The sequence below is a fragment of the Solanum stenotomum genome, chromosome 6 (assembly GCF_019186545.1).
Source record: "Solanum stenotomum isolate F172 chromosome 6, ASM1918654v1, whole genome shotgun sequence".
Lineage (NCBI taxonomy): Eukaryota > Viridiplantae > Streptophyta > Magnoliopsida > Solanales > Solanaceae > Solanum > Solanum stenotomum.
The window spans coordinates 3,718,927-3,742,015 of NC_064287.1; the positions used below are offsets into that span (position 1 = coordinate 3,718,927).

At 33.3% G+C, this 23,089-nt stretch overlaps 2 protein-coding genes across 3 annotated transcripts; one reads left to right on the plus strand and one right to left on the minus strand.

Moving 5' to 3' along the window:
• Nucleotides 1-6,814: 6,814 nt before the first annotated feature.
• Nucleotides 6,815-13,062, plus strand: LOC125867070 (uncharacterized). Of its 2 annotated transcripts, XM_049547489.1 has the most exons (9): nt 6,816-7,074; nt 8,246-8,513; nt 9,620-9,721; nt 9,845-9,927; nt 10,026-10,142; nt 10,965-11,067; nt 11,142-11,805; nt 12,075-12,283; nt 12,773-13,062. In XM_049547489.1, exons 1-8 carry the CDS (start codon nt 6,956-6,958, stop codon nt 12,152-12,154), a joined length of 1,536 nt encoding a protein of 511 aa, XP_049403446.1. In that variant the 5' UTR covers nt 6,816-6,955; the 3' UTR covers nt 12,155-12,283; nt 12,773-13,062. The 2 variants fall into 2 exon arrangements, with proteins under 2 accessions (XP_049403447.1, XP_049403446.1); XM_049547490.1 differs by lacking the exon at nt 10,026-10,142 and having other exon boundaries at nt 6,815-7,074.
• Nucleotides 13,063-13,236: 174 nt separating this feature from the next.
• LOC125867071 (1-aminocyclopropane-1-carboxylate synthase 4) lies at nt 13,237-16,240 on the minus strand. Its single transcript, XM_049547491.1, has 3 exons — nt 15,873-16,240; nt 15,122-15,282; nt 13,237-14,387 (listed from the first exon to the last, which is right to left on the minus strand). The coding sequence occupies exons 1-3, from the start codon at nt 16,188-16,190 to the stop codon at nt 13,376-13,378; spliced, it is 1,491 nt and encodes a 496-aa protein (XP_049403448.1). The 5' UTR covers nt 16,191-16,240; the 3' UTR covers nt 13,237-13,375.
• Between the last annotated feature and the right edge of the window lie 6,849 nt (nt 16,241-23,089).

Genomic DNA, 23,089 nt, shown 5'->3' on the forward strand with positions numbered 1-23,089 from the left:
GTTTTGAGTTGAATCTCTAGTATGTTGAGGGATTTTATGATCCTTAGTGTTTGGGGTTGAAACCATTGAAGGTAAGGGAGGTTTAGAGTTGGAAAAATGAAGGAGAAAAGTCAAGTTTTCGGGGAAAAGGGCTGGGGCGTCGCGCCAGCCAGCGCGCCCCAAAAGGGACTCTGAGCTCCAGCCCTTGGGGTGGCGCCCCTAGCAGAGCCCCAACCAGACCCTTCTGACCTTGTTGGTCTGGCGCTCCGCGCCTCTCAGAGCGCCAAGGATGCCAAGTTTTCCCATTCTTTCCCCCCCTTTTTCATACATGTTCCTTGGTAATGTACCAATGTTTTATAGTTGTTTCCAACACTCTAAGGTACATTTTAACCTCCCGAACTCATCCATAAACATGAGATTATTACCCTTGAATTCATAATCCAATTTGAGGAAAGTTTGGCTCAAAGTCAAGTGAACTAAGAGTTAATCTTAGAAGTTAAGAAGCAAGTCTTTAAAGTTGTTCAAGAGTCTTTATTGAATGTTTTAACTTCATTTTTAGGCTCAAGTTTCAAGTTAAGTAAGAGTAAAGAGTCAAGAGTTTCAAGTTGAGTAAAGAGTATAGAGTTGAGTTCATTTCTCAAAAGTTATTAGGGAACTATGTATTCCCAAAGAAGTTTCTAAATGTTTTTACATTTGAGTAAGAAAGGAACTATGATTCCAAAAGAGCCTTTGGGTTAGTTTTCAAGAAAAAGGAACATCGTTTCCAAGTGAGCCTTTGGGCTAAGTTTTGAGTAATCATCTCAAATAAAGAAAGATGTGTTTAAAACACTTAAGAGCTATAGTATTTTTGGGAGTAGTCTTGAGCACCGAATTGGGGACACGAGTTCATATTAACTCAACTCTCCATAAGAACCATGTAGCCAACATGGGATTTAACGGGTCATACTTTTTAGATGATCACGTAAAGTTAAGCTAGTGGATCCACTTGGTAAAGTTAGCTTCCTCTATCACGGCAAGGTTGTAACGACCCTAAAAACGAACTAGTGAAACTAGAGCCTCACATGTGAGTTTGGAGTTGAGAACTTGATGAAATGATGAGAAATGACCGTGACGTCCGGAAACTAGTCATTTGAACTAGTGAGTTGTAAGAGTCAACTTTAAATGGTCATATCATTTAGGTCAAAATGAATTAGGTGGACATTTACCTATCCAATTAAAAGTCTCTGAGTCCTTTTTCCAACGCCACCGAGTTTGCCCAATTCCGACCTTGGAGTGAAAAGTTATGCCCGAAATAATGAAGCACTGTCCAAAAGGACGAGTTTAGACGGGTTTAGTGAACACTTTTAAGTTTAACTTTGTGGGTCCTTAATTCTTTTCCTAAGTTGAGTTCCTATTATTCTTTGCCTTTCCTAGCAATTATAAAGCCCCTTTTTGACCAAAATTCTTTCATTTAAGTCACCCCAATTAGAATAATGAAAGAAACTCACCTCCTCTCAAATATCTTTCTCTACAATCCTCCATTGAAGAAGGTCAAGAACTAGGAGCTAAGGTTTGATGATTTTAAGGTGGTTCTTTCTCAAATTGCTTGGGGATTCTTAGTTAAGGTATGTGGACTCTTTATCTTTGATTCCTTTTTCAATCAAAGAGCTAATTCAAAGTATTTCAAAGTTCTTCAAAAATCCTAAAGTCCTAATTTCGATTCTAGCATGGGTTCTTGCATAAAAAAAGGTTTTAAATGATGATTTATATTGTTATTAATGATTATTAATGGTTTTTAGAAAGAAATCCCCATGAACCCATGTTTTTCTCAAATTCTCTAAATTTCACCATAAAGTGGGTGTATTGATTTTGAGTAGATGATTATAGAATTGTGTTTAGTATGGTATGGGCTGTTCATATATATGGTATGATATATGTTGAATTGTGAAGAATTGATGTTGAATTGAAGGATATGAGATTTGAGCCTTGAATGGGCAAATAGTGAATCGGTCCTTATGTTGATTATTGGATTATGTTTAGCTTGTATTGTATAGCTAAATTCTACTATTATCTATGTTATTCTATTGTGATATTATGGAGAATTAAGGATGGTGATTGTGGCTTGGAAAAGATCGTAAGTTGACCTATTTTATGAATAATGTTGAATTAGTAGGGAAATGAGTAATGTTGGTTATGGCTTTGGAGAATGGTAAGATGGCTTGATCTCTTAATATTGCTATAATTGCTTCTTAGGCGGGATCCACCTTTGGTGGAAGTGTTGCTTGTTGCTTTGGAATTATAATTGTGGCCATGAAGGGCATTGTATGAGTATTGTTGTATTGTTGTGTTATTATATATAAATGAGGCTATATGTAAAGTCCTATATGAAGCTATATGTAAAGTTTTATGTGAAGCTATATGTGAAGGCATGATGTGAATGAGTTTATGTGATCTTATGATGATCCTATGTAAAGTGTATAACATTGTGATTTAAAGTATGATTTCTCATGATGTATATATGAAATGATGTTGGATTATGAAGTATCCTTAGATGATAATGTTGTGACTTGGTTGGTAGACTAAAGTGTCTCTCCTTGTTGCTTAAAGTCTTGAATGCATGAATGTGTGAAATGGGCTAGAACTAAGAAATGATGCCCTTTCTATAAATGTTAAAAGAGGAATTCTAGGCCAAGACTTAAATCGGCAGAACTAAGAAATGGTGCCCTTTCATAAGTCTAGCTTTCCTAGGTAAATGTATAACCTTGAATGATGGGCCTTAGGGCGAAGTTCCCTTCTTGAGTGAGATGATAGACTTAGAGATGGATGGAGCCGGAACGTCATGATAATCCTTATCTAAGAAAGTCAAATGAGCTATCCTTATGAACCTTGATTGGCCATAACTAAGAAATGGGGCCTTTCTTGGGAAGAGATACTATGAGTTAGTTGAACTAGAAAAGGAACCCTCTCTAGTACATATGTGAATGAAAATACTCTATGGGAAACAAGGCTAGCACCGAGTGGATGTGGTTAGGATGGTGGCCCTACTCGAGTATGAGACTAGGGCACAATGAACTTTCTTGGACATCCCCTAAACCATGTGCCTACATGTGTTGCTTACTAGTTCTACCTTTGGCAAGTAGAACAACCTCCACGGAGTAGGATAGACTCCGGATTTCATACCTAGCTAGTATGGTCTATGTCGGTTATGCCTATTTCCATCATGTGGGATGTGCACTCTAGTTATTAGATAGGTTCTACAACGTGTAGGTAGTAGTATGAGATGCTATCTACACATGACACGAGTAGGCTTTGAAGATACTAAAGTGAGTTCCCTAAGTCTAACGACTATTATGTGAAAGTCCCCTTATGTGCTTGAATGTCTCCAAAATGGTTTCTTAAAGAATGTTGGTCTATTGATGTTATGTTGTAAAGGAAATGTCCTTATCTAAGGTAATCTTGGGGAACACTTAAGTGTGCTTGAAGAGGTTGTATGGGCGGTCACTTCCTGTCTCGCTCAAGTGTGTCTTAAGGTTATATTAGGTAGATGTCATATGGTAATGAAATGTCATGTGTTCTTTTAAAGTTAAGCATGGGTTGTATATGGACATATGTTGAGTATATGTATGGTTGGCTATGGTCTTATATGTTAATGTTGACTTGTATTATGTCTCTTATACTTGTAAATGAAAGGTTTATCAAATGATATGAAAACATTTACTTCCTTGAAAATGTCCTTTTTGGCATGTTTTTGCATAGTCTCCATACTTAGTACTTAATTGTGCTAATCCCTTTCTTTCCCTTTTTGGACTAAAGTGTAGGGATTTGGAGATGATGACATGTCATGGCTATTTGATAGGTTTCTAAGTGTTGAAGATGAAGACTTGGTGAGTCCTAATAGATTCGAGGACAATACCCAATATGTTCTTTTATGTCTTTTTAGTATTGTTTAAGTTGTGTATGGGATTAGTCCCGAATTTTGGACTCTAAAGCATTAGATGGTTTTGAGACATCAAGTATAAAGTCTAGAAAGTCTTCCGCTTGCTATTTTTTTTTTTATGAAATGTTTTCTTGGTAAAGAAAGTTTTTAATTCCTTATGGTTTTAGTGTCTATGTGATGAATGAATGCTAAGAGGCCTGTATTAGACCTCTTCGAGGTCGAGTACGCCAGTTACGACTAGGGGGTGCTCCCGGGTCGTGACAAAGGTATAAGATGGTCCTTGGGCAACGTGAGGTAAAACGTTGTATCATCACTTAGTTTCCTAGTGGTGGTTGTCGGTTAGAGAAACTCCCACAGCAGTAGAAAGTGCATGGTTCCTCGAGAAGTTCTGCTTATTGTGGATGGGGGTATAGGACTTCATTCATGCATTGCACAAGTAGACTTTGAGAGGAAGCATGGTATTTTTATGATATTATAAATATGATTTTTACGTCATGTTTTAACAGTTTTACAAGCTTTATATATTGCATGTGTCTTATTGCTTTATATATTGAGTTCAGTTATTTACGAGTTGAACAGCGCCAAGGTAAGAGCTCCTTTGCACTCTTTTCAAGCTTAAGTTGTGGTTTAGCTTTCCCGCTCGCATACTCGTACATTCAATGTACTGATGCCAGTTGGCCTGCATCTTATGACGATGCAGACGCAGGTACCCAGGGTCAGCATCCAGCACGCCGTTGATCCAGCTGAGCACTCCAGAGTCAGTGGTGAGCCTCTTTGTGTTCCGAAGGACTCGATTATGTTATTCTCCTAGTTTTGTTTTATTAGGATGTTGCGGGGTCTGTCCCAACATCCATCTCAGTATTATAGAGGCTTCATAGACAGTCAGTCAGTTAGTTTTGAGTCTCTCATCTATGTATATATGTAAATATTCTATTTTGAGACTCGAGTTGCCTTTTTGGCCAGATTTTATCAGTTGGGTTATTTTATGACCTTGCATTGCATGAAGTTATTCTGTTGAGTTAGGTTTTCGCTGAGTTAAGAAAGCCAGGCCAAGGGTTCGCTTGGGGGCCAGCAATGGTCTTCGAATGCCGGCCACGTCCAGGGTGTAGGCTCGGGGCGTGACATATACGAAGTAAACGATGACTCAAATATATTTCTTGTTGTTTCTCTACAAAGCTGAAGACAAAATTTAGTTAATTTTAATTGACTTTTGTTCAAACAAAAAATTTACAATGGAATGAAGCAAATACAAGACTAATATCACCATTAGTAAATTTGTTATTTGTACATCAGTCAAATAAAATCAATAAAAAAAGATGGCTACATGTGGTTCTCTATTTCTGAATGTGTTGAACCTTAGTTATGAGATTTGTTGTTTGTCGATGTTTAGTAACCTTCTAGCTTGCAATGATAACTCTTGGAAATAATTATATTTTATTTCTTCTGTACCAGCAAAAGAAAAAACTTCATTAGCTAAAAAATCTGCTAGTGCATTTCCTTCCCTAAGGATGTGGGCAAAATGCATTATCCCTTTACTCCTCCAATATTTAATTTTGTTCCATCTCTTTTTTAATATTCCATGGAGTCTTCCATCTATCCTCAATCATATTGACCATAGATAGTGAGTCTGACTTTATTAGAATTGGAATCCTTTGTTGTTCAATACAAAATCTAACACCATCTTGAATAGCTGTAGCTTTTGCACACAAGATATTAGTTTGCCCTAATATTTTTTTGCTTCAGCATATATCAAATCCCCATTAGCATCTCTCACTCAAAAAGTTGCAGAGCTCTCTCCTGGGTTACCTTTACTTGCCCCATCAGTATTACATTTAAACCATCCAGCATCAGGTTTCATCTACCTTGCCAATTGTGACCTAATCAAAGGTCTATATTGCTCAAGATGATGAATCAGTTGAGGCTACTGATTTGGTATTTCTTTCATCCAAGGGTATTTCAACTTCACTAATTTCACCAGATTATTGTTATCTCTTGAATAATCCTTACACTAATCGTAGTTCCTTCATGATGGATAACATTTCTTCTTTTCCATAGCTGCCAACCGACAAAGGCAGGGATTGCCTATAAAATAGGATAAAGCTTAGCACAACTCTTTAGGTTCCACCACTTTTTAATGGCCTGTTGAATCTGGATTAAAGGACCAAGTAATCCCACTGCTCTAGCATAATATTTTCATATTGAAGCTGCAAAATCACCAGTAATAAATAAGTGAACAATTTCCTCTTGAGCATTTTCACAACATCTATACTTGGAAACTAAATTGATCTTGATTCTTTCAGCACCTCATCCACTGAAATCTTATATTACCCTCCACAACAAGAAAACAATTTTATATGGAACTCATTTAGCCCAAATATAACCATAGTCCTCCATTTGCTGTTCTTTTTGTCTGATTTTCTCCCAAGCACTACCAATCATAAATTTATCAGAACTGGTTTTCATCCACCAAGAATTATCTGAAAGATTCGATTTAGCATCATAGTTCAACATTCTGATACTGTTGCTTTTAGTAGATATTCATGAAGCTTGTCTCTGTTCCACCCATTAGGTTGCACGAAAAAAACTCAAGTTTTCAACAATGTTGACTCTTACAACATCTGGATTAGTAACTTTAATAACACCCAGTCTAGTCCAGTTATCCTCCCAAGAGTCTAATACTTTAATACTCCTATAATAAAAAACATTACTCTCATAACAAAAAATATCTTACTCCAAAGGATCATTTAGTGTTAAATCAACCAAATAATCTAAGAGTCAATATTATTTATAGAGTTACATAGATAATGACTATCTTAAATAAAAATCAATATTTTTTTTTATAACGGCTGTTCCAGCTTAGCTTAAACTTGATATATTGGATAGTTTTGTCAATTGAAATTAATAAAATTGTGGTGTAAGGGTCTTAGTTCTTGTAGTATAAATTCCCCTACATTTACTGAAATTTTCCCTCTTCTTCCCACCCCTGTTTCGATTTCGTTTTCCCTCCTCCTTTCTCCATTTTCCATTGATGACCCAGAAGCAGAAAAAAGGAGGAGAAAAATGGTTGGAGTGAATAGTTTTGGGAAAACCATTTGCTCAATTTGCTATGAAGATCTAAACCCTATAATCGAAGATCTTCAAGCCGTTACTATTTGTGGTCATGTTTTTCACGAGCTATGGTTAGCTTCTCCTTTTCTAAATCTATTTGGGTACTCTTATTTCAGCTAATCTTGATTCTAATTGAGACAAATAGTTGTTTATTTAGGAATTTTAATTGGGTTTTCTTTGCTTGGATTCCACTCGATTAAAAATCCCTTTTTTTTTTTTTTGAAAACCCAGAATTGGTATTTTGTTAGTTACCCTTTGTGCCTATGAGTTCGTTGATTGTACTATACAGATTTGTAACCTCTGAAAAATTTCTTTTTTGGGTGTTTTATTATGACAAAAATGCTATTTTCAAGCTGCACCGCCTAGTGGTTAATGAAGTGGGTTAAGAACTAGCGGAAACAAGAAAAAACTAGGGGGTCGTTTGGTACAAGTGATAAGAGTCTCGAGATAAAATGTAGGATTATTGCGTTTGATTAGGGGTATTAGTTAATCGTGAGATTATTTGTCTCACTATTTGTACAACAATGATGTGGTAAGTTATCCCCACATATATAGTGGGATAACTAATTAGGTGGGATAGCTCAATTGATGGGATAACTTTGTCTATCCCATCCCCGTACCAAACGACCGTTAGGTGATTTCTTTTCATAGTTACTCGATACCTGTTGTTGGTGTAAGGTGTTGGTACCCTGTGGGGTTAGTCAAGGTGCATGGTTATCAAAAAAAGAAACGTTTTTTTTCAAGAAATTGTTTTCTATGTTTAGTTACATTGAATTGTGAAAAATGTTTTCTCCATTTTTATCCAAAAGGTATTTATTTCTGCCACTTATGAGCTGCAGTCCTTTTCTTTACAAACAAATTTATTTCTTATTTTATATAATTTGTTTTAATCAACATTCATGTATTGCTGTTGACCTTAAATACTAAAAATATCACTAAACTTTTCTCCTGCACTACTATTCTACACCTTGTACATTTACTTTACGTTAGTTGCTTTTATAGTCTAGTAAACACTGAAGATGATAAGGGAAATGATTTCCTATGGTAAAACATTTTCCTTTAAACCAAACACACCTTTATGTTTACTTCTAATGAGAAAAAAGAAAACATTGCTTCTACTTTAAGTTGTTGCTGGTTAGGCTTGTAACAATTTTATATTCGTACTTGGCTATCTGATGGAGATAATTGTTGTCCTTATCTGACAAGTATCTGTTTGTGATATGTTATGGTTGCAAAAACAAGTCTTCAGCAATGGTTTGAATACTGCGCAAAAGGAAAGAAGAAGAATTGCCCAGTTTGCAAACAGGCTTGTTCGGAAGAAAATGCAAATAGGCTTTATTTCCAATCTATTGGTGATCCAAATGTTACAAGTCTTACGCAGAAGCCTCCTGATTATAAAGAGGATCACCGGGAGTTGAAAAATGAGGTCAAAAGATTGGAGAGGAAAGTTGTTGGACTGACTTCCACTCTGGAAAAACAGCTGAAAGATCTCAAAGACGTCAATGCAGAGGTAATTGTTCATCTTGCTATCTCTTTGGTTATGAATTTACAGAATATAAAGCTGTTGAATTCTATGCAATTGCATCATGTTTATTCTATTCACAATATTTTCTCAATTTGATGAAATAAAAAAGGATATATATGATGTTACCTTTCTCAAAAAAAAAGAAGGATATATATGAGCGAGTCCTGGAGTGATGAATGGCACATGAGCGGGTCTGTTAGTCTTTCTAACATTCTGGTCAAAGGATGAAACTTGCTAAATTTTGGATACTTAAGTATGTTCTTCTTCACTGTGGTAGTTAACGGATGTATCCTAAGTTTTGGGTATAGTCCAAGTATGTTTTTGGCCAAAAACTTCAGGATAGGGATGATCTATTGAGAGGTTATCAGGGCTACTAGTCAGATACATCAACCTTTCCTTCATGTAAGAGATACAATCAACATTGTAAATATAGTACAAAATTGACAGCTAGAGAAAATATAATTGTGCAAAGAAACTCACCATGCTTCTGTGTAGCCGTGATTCTCTTTACATTTGAAAATCACTGGGCTTCCAGTTCTCCATCCTCAAAAAGCCTTGAACTGGGGCAATCAAAAGCTATTGCATAGAGAAAGATTCAAAAACATATTTTCTACTTGATTTTGAATCTAAGCATGGTGATCTCTTCCTTCAAGCACCTAATAGATGAGTACTTGTTTCACGAAATCATCCATCGGTTAGATGTGAAAAGTCAATCTTTTTCCATGTCTCTATGCCCATTGTTGACCAAATGAAATGACAAAAATTTGATAGATATAAAAATTTGTGAGTTCCATGAAGAGTTCTAATGTCTAAAGATCACATGTGACAAATGAAATAAACATCTTTTGCAGATGTAAGTTTCATTTTATTGTTTGGCTAGTGATTGAAAAGAGCCACTCTTTTGCTCAGAACCAAAATACATGTTCTTAGGTAGAATAAGCATGGCTCCCGTTAAGTTGAGAAGTATCTGGTACCATTAACTAAAACTAGAGACATTTATGTGAGCATATTTGCTTCACACTTGATCTGCGCAAGACTTCATGTCATCACATTTTCATCTCAACTATTTCGTCGCATTGTTTATTTTTCAGCTGTTCACGTGCAAGGAGGAGTTGAAATTGGAAATGACTCTAAAGATTGAAGCTGTGAAACAGGAGGCAGCCATTCAACAGTTGCTACATCTTAAATCCAAGGTAGATATTTTTGCCTCTTGATGTTTGCGAGTGCATCTATTCAGGCATGCTTGTAAGTAATTCTTCTTGGTGTCATATATGTAAGTTGTTAGTTACTATACTCTGGACAAATTTATGTTGTAGGAGCTAGATCAATCAACTTTGGAGTGCATAAGGCTACAAGATAGAAATATGGCTCTAGCTAAGGAGCTTGCAACACTCAAGTTGTAAGTCATATCATATTGAGGGCAACAAGTACTTTCATCCTAATATTATATTTACAGTAGTTCTTGTTTTCACTTTGCCTTCATGGTTATTACTTCAGAGTCTGCGATTTTAACTTGGAGGAAGAGGAGGTTTTGAAACGTGCTTTGTTAAGAGATGATATTAATAGCAAAGAGACAATTGATGTCTTGAAAAAATCACTGGTCATCCGTAACAAGTACGCTTTTACTTTCGTTTAGGAAGTTACAGTTTTCACATGAAACTTGATATCTACTAATGTTCTTCTGCTTTAGAGATTCTTTTGGCCTTGTTTTTATGTTGTAGAATACGATCATTGGAGGTTCATTTCCTTGGGAAAATCTGAATTTTAAAACTTTGATATATTACACTGAGTTTCCTCTCAAGCTCAGGCAAATGACTACTTTCTGATCTGATATCGGGGATAGGGCATGTAGATAGAAAGTCCATTCGGTAAAACATAAGCTTGATGTAGCTGAGCAATTCTGCTAAAAGTCAGGCTTCCTAATTCTTCTTTATGAAAAGAACCGTTAATTCTGAAAGGACAATGAAGTTATCGTACTGAAGCTTCTAAATGCAAAAGTGAAATTCAAAAATAGTTTTTGTACGTTGTGCTATATGCTTACATATAGCTGGGTAATCTTTTCTATGCGGATTAGTTAAGTAATGAGTTTTATTGTTTTCACGCAAAATTGTGTAGCTACATGTTGATGGAGTAATATTGTTGACTTGTCAATGGAATGATACTAGTGTTATGCTTGTAAAACCATTCGGTTTGGTTCTACAAAAGAAATCCTTTTCCTTCTATCAGATCTTTTTCCTAATTCACTCCTGTGGTATTTTCACCTGGTAGGGTAGTTTCCAGATCTTTGAGCTGGGTAGTTTGTCATTTACAATCATCTCGTTTTCGCAAGCTCAAAAGCAATCTTTATTTTCTTGATTCAGTTTTATCAAGCACAGAAGCAATCTTAATAGTTTAGCTGTAAGTTTGACGGAGAACTTTATTGCATTTATCTGGCAGGAATTACGAAGAACTGATGACCAAGTGCAACACTCTAGACAGGCGAGAGGTTCGTTATCTGAGGAAACTTCAGAAAACTAAAGAGAAGAAAAATAACTTGAAGGTAAGTGTTTGATGTCCTAAATGAAATATGGTATATTACAATTTGAGCTTTGAACAGTGTGCGGCTATTTACAGGCCAGGGTCCAAGAACTTGAGATGGCACTTGAAGGAAAAGATAATGAAATTTTGAGAATTTCGAAAGCCTCCAAGAAAAACTATCAAGGGAGTAAAGAACCCAAAGTTGACAGATGTTCATATGAGAATCAGAATAAGGCACCTGCTGAGACAGAAGTAGATGTATGCATCGTCACTGGCTCATGTGATGATTTATCTAGACCAAAGAGAAAAAGAAAGTATAAGTCTAAGGATAAGAGCATACCAAACATGGCAGAAGATATTATAGCTAGCAGTCTTCACAAAAATAATCATGAGAAAGAATCTTCCAAAAGAAACAAAGATGGAGGCACTCCAGAGACTTCCAGTTATGTGCATGAAGGATCATATCAAAACTTGCACCAACCATTTGACCATAAAAAGGCTGTCCATGATAGTTTTTTGTCAAGGCCGGAGGCAGTTTTTGGGGCCACTGGTGGAAGTCTAGGGCATGGATCAGGAAATAAGGATGGAATGTCAGCCTCAAGGAATTGTAGCAAGAACAGTAAAGAAAACATGCCCCCAGTGATTATTCTTGATGATGATGATGATGATGATCTTCCGCCTTTAGATGATATTACACAACACCAACCTGCATTTCACATCAGGAAAGAGACTTCTTCACCAGTTGTACTTGCCAAACCAGGTCTCTATCTGTCTCATCTTGATGTTAAAGTGCTGTCTGTTGTTTGGGTGATGATGATTTATTTCTACCAAATTATCTTATTCACTGATCGGAGAATGCTCTTAAAACTTGATTTAACCCTTAATTAAAAGAATTACATAATAGTTCATTTTCCAAGTGTTTACTTTTCTCTGCTTTTGACTTTCCTTGTGGGAGATTCAAGTTCATTTAGGGAAAGAGAAATTACTTAACAAGTACATGTTTCCTCTGACACTGAGTGAATATCCCAGGAGACAGCTGCTTTTCTGGTGGATTGTTAGGTCCTGATGGGAATTACTGGCACTTGGGAAAATGGTGTAAGAGAAAGTAAACGACAAGGATCTGGATTGCTGTCTTGATGCAAGGATCAGGTGCAAGTGCTGGTGATTTGATTGCTGTAAGAGCTGATGGTAGAGGTGGTTGGATCAAATTTCTGCAATCCAAAAATTCGGCATCAGTGGTGGGTCTTATTTTCTTTATTTGCTTATAAATGTTACATGTTCAGTTACTTCTCCTCAGGTGAAGTGGTAAAGAAACAAAAATATGAAAAAACGATTAGGGCAATGATTTAAAAGTGATCCTGCCACTCTAGAATGCTTATGTATTTTACTCTAAGCTACAAATTAGAGGACAACAAATGCAAGAAACTCGAAGTGATAGTAGTAGTATTTATGCAACTCTTTTATTCGATAAGTGTTTAAAGTATCTTTTATATCTATTACAACAACATACCAGTGTAGTCCCACAAGTGAGGTCTGGGTAAGGTAGTGTGTACGCAAACCTTACCCCTACCTTGTGAAGGAGATAGATTGTTTTCAATAGACCCTCAGCTCAAGAAAATAACAGGAGTGAAGAATCTTATATATCTACATGGTTACTGTTTCTTTATGAAGTTGTTTTAGAAAGACTCTAATGCTAAAGGTGGAACCTTGTTTGTGTACTTTTGCAGCATAACAGTACTGAGAGGTTGCCATCATTACACCAAATCAAGTAGTTCCCAGTCTCAAAGATTCTTGCAAATAGATAGCTTCTTCAGAAGGGTCGGTATATACCTGTATTCACAGTTATGGATTTCCTACTGTAAAGTATCCATCGAAGACGTAGATAGTCCATTCCCCTGTACAGTGTTTAGGGGTTTCATTTCAGCAACCTAGTTGTACTTACATTTGATTGATTCGTTATGTTGCTCGATCAATACATATTGAAAGTGCGCCTCTGTGGTTCTGAAGATAGCGAAACAGTTGTTCCATGCAAACATGCACTTCATTTTTTCTAGTTGCTTACTAGGGGAAGACGATACTGTGTATTATCTGCTTATGTTAATGCCCTGAATTGCAGCCGACTTTTTAGTACAAACAATCTCTTCACATTGAGCATGCGGTCTTTTTTATTTTTGCAAAATTTAAAATGATATTGAAATCATGATTTGGAATGTATAGATTCATTTTTCAGGGGTTCTGATCAACTAAAGAGTATGTACAATATATTCATCTACAAGCTTTATAACCTTATTTGTTTGTACAACAATAATTTTCCTTCCTAATTTTCTCTTTTAATTCCTCGCTCGCACCAGCGGCGAGCGAGGAATTGGAGAATTAGGAGACATCATATTCAAACTCATAACATTTTCATCGTACTCCCCATTTGAGAAGTTAAGTCGTAGATTGTTCCTCTTCCATTGTTGCTTGTTCTTTAAGATTCCATTTTCATCAACATTGTTATTAGCATCCATAAACATCCGAATCCTAGCAAGTGCGATCTCCATCGTTTGATCATCGATATTTGCAAAACAAACTCGAAACCATCCTACCTCCGAGCAATTAAACGAAGATCCAGGCGAGACGTTGAGCTTAACGTCGTTTATGATTAGTTTCCAAAGTGACATCTCAGCATCAAGTATTGGTTCTTTCAACAACAATCTCAAATCCATCCAACAATAAACCCCTGCATTGCTTTCTAAGCACTTGATTCCGATTTCTTCGAGTCCCCTCGTGAATTTCTCGTACCTTTCTCTTAACCTTTTCGCGCTTTCAATGAGAAATTCTTCCACAAATTCATCGTCAGACAACATAGAAGCTAGCAAATGTTGTGTTTGAGTCGAAACAAGACCAAAACTAGACATTTTTCTAGCACAATTAACAACGTCATCGTTGAAAGAATACACAATTCCCACTCGAAATCCTGGAAAACCTAAGTCCTTTGAAAGACTAGATACAATATGTACCAAATCTTTATTAATACAAATTTCGTCGTTGATAATTTCAGCGATGCTAACGAATTGTGGAGCATCAAACACGGTGGCAGCATAGATTTCGTCGCAAACAAGGTGGATGTTATGTTCGTTAGTGAAGGTGAAGATGTTTTTTAGTGTGTCCCTATCCAAAATGGTGCCTAATGGATTAGAAGGGTTGGTCAAAATCAAGCCTTTGATTTTGACATTTGCTTGTTGGCCTTTTTCATATGCCTCTTTGATAGCTTCTATAGTAATTTTGAAATTATTGGAACTCTTGCATGAAATGGGTAAAAGTTGTACACCACTTCTCCACCTTAGGTCCCTATTAAATCTGCATTTAATACAAATGAAGACTTAGTAAGTACTTAATTTGATTATTGTATTGTCATGAATTTCTAGAGTTAAAATAGTTTTTTCACCTGAATTATTTATCATTGTAACTTAAAAATACTTTTTACATGGTTTAAAGATCTCTAGTACAAATTCAAGGTCAAATTACTTGAAACTCTTGAAATTCAAATTATGTTATATAAAATTATTTATAAAATGAGAAATTTTAAAATTTTATTTCTGACAAGAAAATTTCATTTTCTTTTAAATTTTTTTTGTAAAAAGACAAAGAAGCAAAAGTCTTACTCTTGTTTGTTACTTTCAACTTTTTAAACAAATCACAGGTAGGCAAAGGGTCCGCCATTAATATTAGTTCTAAAAGTCCATAAGATTTGACCATTACGTATAATCTCTCTTTAATTACTTTACTAGTGCTATTTCATTAAAAAAAAAATCTCCCCTCAATCAAGTACCATTGCCAAATAGTATTATATATTTCGTCCGTCCATTTTTACTTGTTCAATTTGAAAAACACGAATCATATATATGCATCCAACTTTACCGATTGACAAGTGGATTCTATTAAAATACTGTATGAATTTTGAAAGTCAACCGAGTTTTTTTTCTCTCGTTTAAGAGGTAAAGAAGGGGATTCAATATTTAAGGAATGTTTATATTTTTAACGATTGATATATATATAAGTTAAATTTGATATAGAAATATGTATATACATACCCTGGGTAATAGGGTGAGGGGACTAAAAAAGCATCACCAGGATCAGCCAAACAAAGTATGAGAGTCTCATTAGCTCCAGTAGCTCCACCAGCCATTACTACACGTTTTGGGTCAAACTTAACCTTACCACCTCTTGTTTTCTCCATAAATTTTGCAATTGCCTACACAAAAATAAAATAAAATTATACGAAAAAATTAGGAAGATTTTCACTATTTCAGTGAGAGAATTTGTTCTCCTAATAAGTTGATTTGATGAAAAATGAATAGAAACTTTAAGTATAACATATGTTATTTTTTTTTAATCTTTAGTAGATAAGAAAATAGTGTCAGATAAAATGAAATGTATGTTTGAGGTAGAAGTCAAGAAATATATTTATTTCAACTAAATGTAAACTTAGTTCTTTATTCCAAGTAAATATAAACTTATAGTAATAAAATTGATCATAAACTTTCTTTTTTTGGTACAAACTCATAAAGACTTTCACCACTACAATGTACTACTATTCATATATAGTAGTATGTATTTCATATTCATCTCAAATAAAAATTCGATTCTAACTTATTTCACGCCTATTAAGAAAAATAATAAATAGAAGAATTACTTCTATTTATTAGATGTTTCTTGAGAATTGAACACTATCGTTCTTTAATATAAAGGTATGATTGGTATAACATACTAATTTTTGTCCTGAATTTTTAATGTGACACTTATTTTTGAATGGAGGAAATAGTACGTAAGAGCAAAACTTACATTTGTGAATTCAGGCAATCCATGATAATCTTGAAAGTTGGCTATTCTCCTGAAAGATTCAATTCCATCATTTGTACAAATGGAAGCTTTTGGATTTCTCTTAATCCAATCTTCAATCAAGTCAACTGAAAGCTGATTTTCTGCGAGACCCATTTGAATAACCCCATTCGGGTTATTCACTGGGTGGAAAGGATCGTTATCGTATGCTTTCCACCCATCAAAATATGGTGAGTTTTCACCATGTTGTTCGTTACTAGCCAACTTAGACAAAACTACTGATGACTTGTAATTTGAAATCTCACTCATCTCCAAACCCATTATATTCTTTCCTATTTTTATGAATTTATTAATAGCCTAGTAAAATTTGATGTACAAAAGATGTTTTGGGAAGAGAATGAAGAAGTGATGAGGGGTATTTATAGGTAAGGAGAATTAATCAAATGTCTTGTGTCGAAGTGTAGTATGGTGTGGTGAGGTTATGCTTGCCTCACCGAAAGAGTGGGAAATTGGGATTAAAAAAAAAGGCAGAATTTACGCTTTTTCAAGAAAAAGATTTTAATCCTTTATGGCATAAAAAGAGTGGGAAGTTGGGATAAAAAAAGGCAGAATTTACGCTCTTTCAAGAAAAAAAATTTTAGTCCTCCTTTATGGCTTTATGGCGCTTTCAACCCGCACAAAATATTGGCAACTAATGTATAGGAAATTAGTCTAGTGTGGAATTTTTGGCTAATAAAGCACGGGGAATAAATAGAAAACGTATGTTTCAACGTTCAAAAAGTTTGGAAAATAGAAAACAAACTCAAGTCTCAACAATACGGATCCTTAATTAAAAATTTCGAATTTAAATTTCAAATATAAAAAATTATTGATAGAAATCACTTTTACTTGCATGGATTCTATGCGATACTAATTTATATTAGTCAAATCATGTCTACAAATTATTGTAGTACCTACTATGTATTAACACACCCATCCCCGAATAGTACTAGCAGCACGTCTCAACCTGTATTGTATTCATGCATATTAATCAATAATATATTGTCTCTTTTCTACCAAAAAAAAAAATCAATAAATTTTGGACACCAAATAATTATAGTACCAAAAACAATAAAATTCAAGACAAAAAAGAACACTAAATATTACTTGCTCGGTTTAAATTGTGTCTTTTTTTGTTTAATTATATAAAAAATAATTTTAAAAAGAATGCTAGTTTTTTTTTTTTTTTTTCATTTAGTACTCACCCTGGTTTTAATTTTTGTGTCTTAGTCAATTACAATTTGGAGAGTCAAAGGAACCATGATTTTTTTTTGAATATTTTAAAAATATTTTGAATTGTTAATTATTGTGAATATTTTTTATGAAGTTTCTCTCTCTATATATATATATATATTTCAAATTCATATTAGTTAGTTCGACCCTCCCTTATATTTCAAATCAAGCCTCATAGATTGAAATAAATAGATAGTAAATCTTTAATTCCAACATCTCATGTAACATTTATACAAAAGGATTCGAAGGACATTTAGAGCCCGTTTGGCAATGTGATATGGAATCATGATATGATATCATAAATATGATATAATGAGATGAAATTGAAGTTTTGTTTGGACATGCGATATGAAATTTGTGTTGTATATTTTCTCATAAACATAAGAATCTCATAAGTTGTAAAACTATTAAAATAGCCCCAATTGTTTATTCAATCTTATCAAATAAACAAAAAATTATAAAATCGCGTAGTAAATTATTACAAAGTTATCTGTTCTCCACTTAATTAAGTGTTTCATCTAACTTTAATTCAATAAAAATATTGAACATAAATTGTAGTGTACTAGTATTTAATACAATCCTCCCACATAGTACGAACAACCTTCTCACGTTGAACTTGCATTTCTTGATCATATGACCGAGAAGACGAACCAACATTGTTACTTTGAGCCATTTGTTGGTCAATATCATTCACAACTATATTTTCATGCTCATAGACCATAAATATTCCATCACTCCTTTGGTATTCTCACAAATAATTATGTAACATTTGTAAAAGTTATGACAATTTTCACTTGTATGTCAATATTGATCATATGGTTCATGTCTTGTTTCACTTGTGTGCAATTACATATTTTCAGTGTATTAATTTCGTGCTAAAATGATTATCAAACATACATCACTAATTTTGTCCTTTTCAATATTAAATTGCTTTAAACATTTTCATATATAGCCGAAAGAGAAGTTTTTTTAATTATGAAAAATCAAATAAGTATTACTACCTCCGTTCTTATTTATATTCACCAAATCAATTCCTACTTTATCATTTATATTCACCAAATTTAAAGCAACAATAAATTTTATATCGGTGAGAATAATAAATTTTAAAAAGTAATGATTTCATTATTAATTTTATTTACATATGAAATAAATTATTAGTAGATATAAATGTGGAATTGTTTTAACAAAATATAAACTTGTGGGTCAATTTTTATATTTAATTAAAAAAAATCTCAAATCATGATATGGAATTCCCAAATCACAATATGATGACTATCATCGAAAAAAAATGAAAAATCGTGACTAAGAAATAAAGAAGGACATGTGTTCTGGTGAAATGGCAAAAGGGGAAAAAGGATAAATACATCATATATGATTGTATATTATCCTGCCAATATCAAAGGAATATTAGCTGACGTTGTGTACGGTATTTTCATAGAGAATAAATGATCATTGGGCATAGCACTTTATGGTTCTAATAAAACTTTTGATTATTGGTTGATGTATTACCTTTGTTAACTATAAATAACACTTTTTAACGCAATTGTAAAGGGTTAATTGGATACTGAACAATACGAAAAAACAACATAATAAATTGATATTCTTGTGCTCCAAACTTGCGATATTTTACTAAGTCTTAGCTCTCAAGTCTTACTATAAACAAACTCCCCTAGATCCAATATCAAGAACACTTAAACATCACTGGATCCAATGAAAAGATACTGATGTTGAGGTCATTACGAACGAGTGTTGCCGAGGTCATTATCGGTAAGTACATGGACTATGGGTGTACCTCATGAGTATCATTGATATTTGTGCTTGATAAACTTGATTTTCTGGTTGATGAACTTGATAATTGTGATTGGTAAACTTGATATTATGGTTGATGAACTTGATACTGTGATTGATGAGTTGTAACTATTGGATTGTGATTATGGAACCTTGTGAATTGTTCATTGTAAACTGTTAGGTTGAGCTGATTTCTATGCAGATTATAGTTACGTTATGGGAGTTCAGTTGGGAAGATAGGAGTTCTCAATTTCTAGCTAGTTTTACCTTGTTTTAGTGGATTGCTTGCTGAGTACCGTGTGGTTTAGTACTCACTCCTTACTTCTACACTTGTGTAGGGTCCGAACACGAATTATGTGATTGCCCTTCCTCCATCTTCTTTCAAGGGTTATTGAGGAGACATTGAGAGGTGGCTACTAGTCATTCCGGTGGACCCTCGTGTTCCCTTTTTATGTCTTGTTCTATTTGAGAAACAAAGACATTGAGATTTGTATTTATCTTCAAGTTATTTTTTTTATTACACTAGTGGCTTGTACATGTGACTATCAGATTTTGGGGGTATCTGAGAATGACTAATTTTCCGCTCTCATGTTATTTTTAGTTTATTTTCGCTCTTTCTATTGTATTCTGGATTTTTGACTGACTTATCTTGATGGAAAAGATGAGTGTCATCACTATTATTTTTGGATCGTGACTGCGTGACATACATCCCCTTAATCTCATTATTCATTCAATTGTATTATTTTCTTGATAAATAATAATATTATAAGTAGAATCTAAGAAAGGTAGAATATATGCAACACGTAACTTCTTGCGTTCTGAAATAAAATAAGTAATATTTGGAGCAGCTAGCTCCACATGTGAAAGGAAAATAAAGGCTTCCTTTTTTGGTGTACTATTTTAATTTCTGCTTTATTTCTACTAATTGGTTCCTTAATTTTTCCTTTTTATGAACGTGTATCATGGGCTGGTTGCTCTAGTCTTTGGTTAGGCAAATATCCTTATTGCATGCATGCATGACTTTTGAAATCCAGGATTTAAAGATTTCGGGTGCACCGAATAACTAAACTCAAAATAAAAATAATGAAATAGCGCTCTAGTTGGATTCAAACCCTTATCTCGCAGGTGGTCCCTCTACCTTGTACAAGTAGCACAAGAACAATCATATGCTCCTCATGAGTGCACTATTTATTATAGAGAAAATTGTATAAAATAGCAAACTATTAATTTAAATTAAATGTTATAACCACAGTTTCATTTAGTTCTAATCCATAGCAAACACTTGTCATTCGCCTCTCTCCCAGAAATTTGGCTCGCCACTCTGCATGATCTCGCTCGCCACTCTCACTTTTATACAAACACGAATGTATAAATTGCGTTTGTGTTTGTATAGTACAAGAAAAAACTGTATATACAAATACAAATACATATATTTTCGTCCTATACACTTATGATTATGCAAATACAAATCTTCCCCTACCTGTTCTCTTTTGCCTTTCTCTCTTTCTCGCTTTATACAAACACAAATTATACAAATTACAATGTATAATTTGTATTGTATAAAACGAGAGAGAGAGAGATTTGATATACAAATATTTTATTTCGATTTAATTGTATACAAATTAAAATTTTATGCAAATATACAAACACAATAATTGATACATATACATAGTAGTTACATATATACAATTATCTAACCGATATACATATACAATCATTGCACTTTTATACAAATGAATGCCTTCCTACGATTTATACAAATCTGATGCTCCATAGCAAACATAAAATTTTCTATGGACCGCAATTATACAAACTATAGCTATAGCATACAAATATGATTTTTTTGTTTGCTAAAACTAAAATTTACTCTTTATTATATCCTAATTTCTGCCAGTTTCTCAAGATAAATAAACATATATGTATATATGATTTTTTTTTCCCGAAGTTAACGGATGCACGTGCAATCCCCCATTGATAAAGATGAGTCCGCGCCTACTTTTCAGCCCTTTATTGGCTAAGAGAAATACAATTTTATTGTTATTTCTGCCATTTTTAGCTAATTTGTACTTAATTAGGTATATATATGTTTTTTCTTTGTTTTGCTTTTTCTAATTTGTTTCAATAATGGACAAAAGTGAAGTTAGAATTTTAAATTTATGAATTCTATATTCTAGAAAAAGAAAATACTATTGAACTTTTCATAAATTAGTTATAAATATTAAATAATTTTAAAAAATATATATAAATACAAGATATATGTCAAAGCTACTGAGTTAAGCTGAATTCCTACATTGATGAAAGACTAGCTTCGCCCCTATAAACTGGTTGATTGTAATTATACAATGATCTATTATTATTACGAGCTTTTAAATTACATTAAATAATTTCTTATTCCAATATAATGCCATATATATAATTATTGAATGGGATAGGGAGAGTACTAAATATTGAAAAAAAATTCTAAACACTAAACAAGCCACTATATCTATATTTTGGATAAACTCTTTTCAATATTAAGGATGAAAATTTCCCCATCAAGAAACAATCTCCAATTCCACGACTTTTGGAAATATTAGGTAGAGTGTTGAGTATAATCTATGTAGAAGGGTCTAAAGAGTTCCTCGATTACTTGAATCTGTATAAATTTATCCTCCGTCGTCCCTCTTTCGGATCTTAAATTAATATTCCTGATGTCAACTTTTTGACTTAATTTCTAACGCTACACTCATAAGATGGATGTAGGACAATATTATACCAAATTTCATAATTTAAGGGCATTGGTTGACCTGATTTTGGATTCCGTAGTAACTTTAAAGGAAAAATTACATAAATATACAACTTAAGATATCATAATCTCTAAAATTTCCTACCATTTAAAAAAATTACGAAAATCCCATCTCAAATGCATCACTATCTCCTCTTGGATAGATCCAAATCGCCTCTCGGTTACATCCCTATATATCCCTTCTCGAATACATCCCTATATATCCCTTCTCGGATACATCTCTCCTATTAAGTAATGTATCATTTGCAATACATCGGACAACCAAAGAATGTATCTGATAATAATGAAAAATTTGGGATAATTGGGAAACCTTCGGGGATAAGATGTAATTAGCCCCCAAATGTATGTGATTTCTATAAAATGCCCAAATTTAAAATTAAAAAAAAAAATAGTCTTCTACTCACTACACTCACCTCCCACCCACCCCCTTCACTTCCTCTCTCTTTCACTTTTTTTTTTCTTTTTAGATCTTGTCCACCATTTTAAATTAGTATTTTTTTTTTCAATTTATGACAAAACAAGAGAGAAAAAAGGGAGGAAATAACGATGACATTCATATAGAAATAATTAGTTTAATAGAATATGATTTAATTAATCAACTATATATACTACATTTTTCGTTCACAAATCAGACAAAACTTGTATCATCTATATCTATATCTATATATACTATATTAAAAACATGACGATCCTTAGAAATGTTGTTTGAACTTTAGGCCCTTTATAAAAAATTCCGTTTTAGACAAAATCGTCATTTTCATTAATTTTCTCAAGTTATTATTAATTATGAAAAACATAATTATTATTTTTACACGATTTTGTTAAGTTAGCTTGAAAATTATTTTAGGATTAAGATTCTTTTAACTAGTAATTTTGTACGGCTTTGTTAATTTAGTTTTGAGAATCACTTTAGAATTTGGATTCTTTTAACTAATTAATTAATATTAGTGAAAATTTCATATATGACATATATTAGACTAATATTTTCAAGTTATAGCAGTAGAATTAAACTTTCAAGTTGTAACAATAAAAAATTTCATGTTGTAACAGTTTCTTAAAAAAAAAGAAGCTTTTTTCAAATAATTGTAAAAATTTGTTTTGAAAAAAATAAAATAATTCGTTTCTGAAAAAAAAAAGGTAAAAAAAGGGAAATAAGTGTGTTAATTAAATTTGAATTGATTGAAGATAATTACTAATTAGCATAAATTAAGAAAATTCAAACTAATTAAGAATATTTTGTTTCCTTATTTCACTCTAATTTGTTAAAATTAATTAAAAATTCTGATTTCATCCATTTTCTTCCACGTTTCTCTCTCTTCTATTTTTTTTCAAAAATCTTGCCACTCTCATCTAATTCCTATTAGTTTTTATTCAA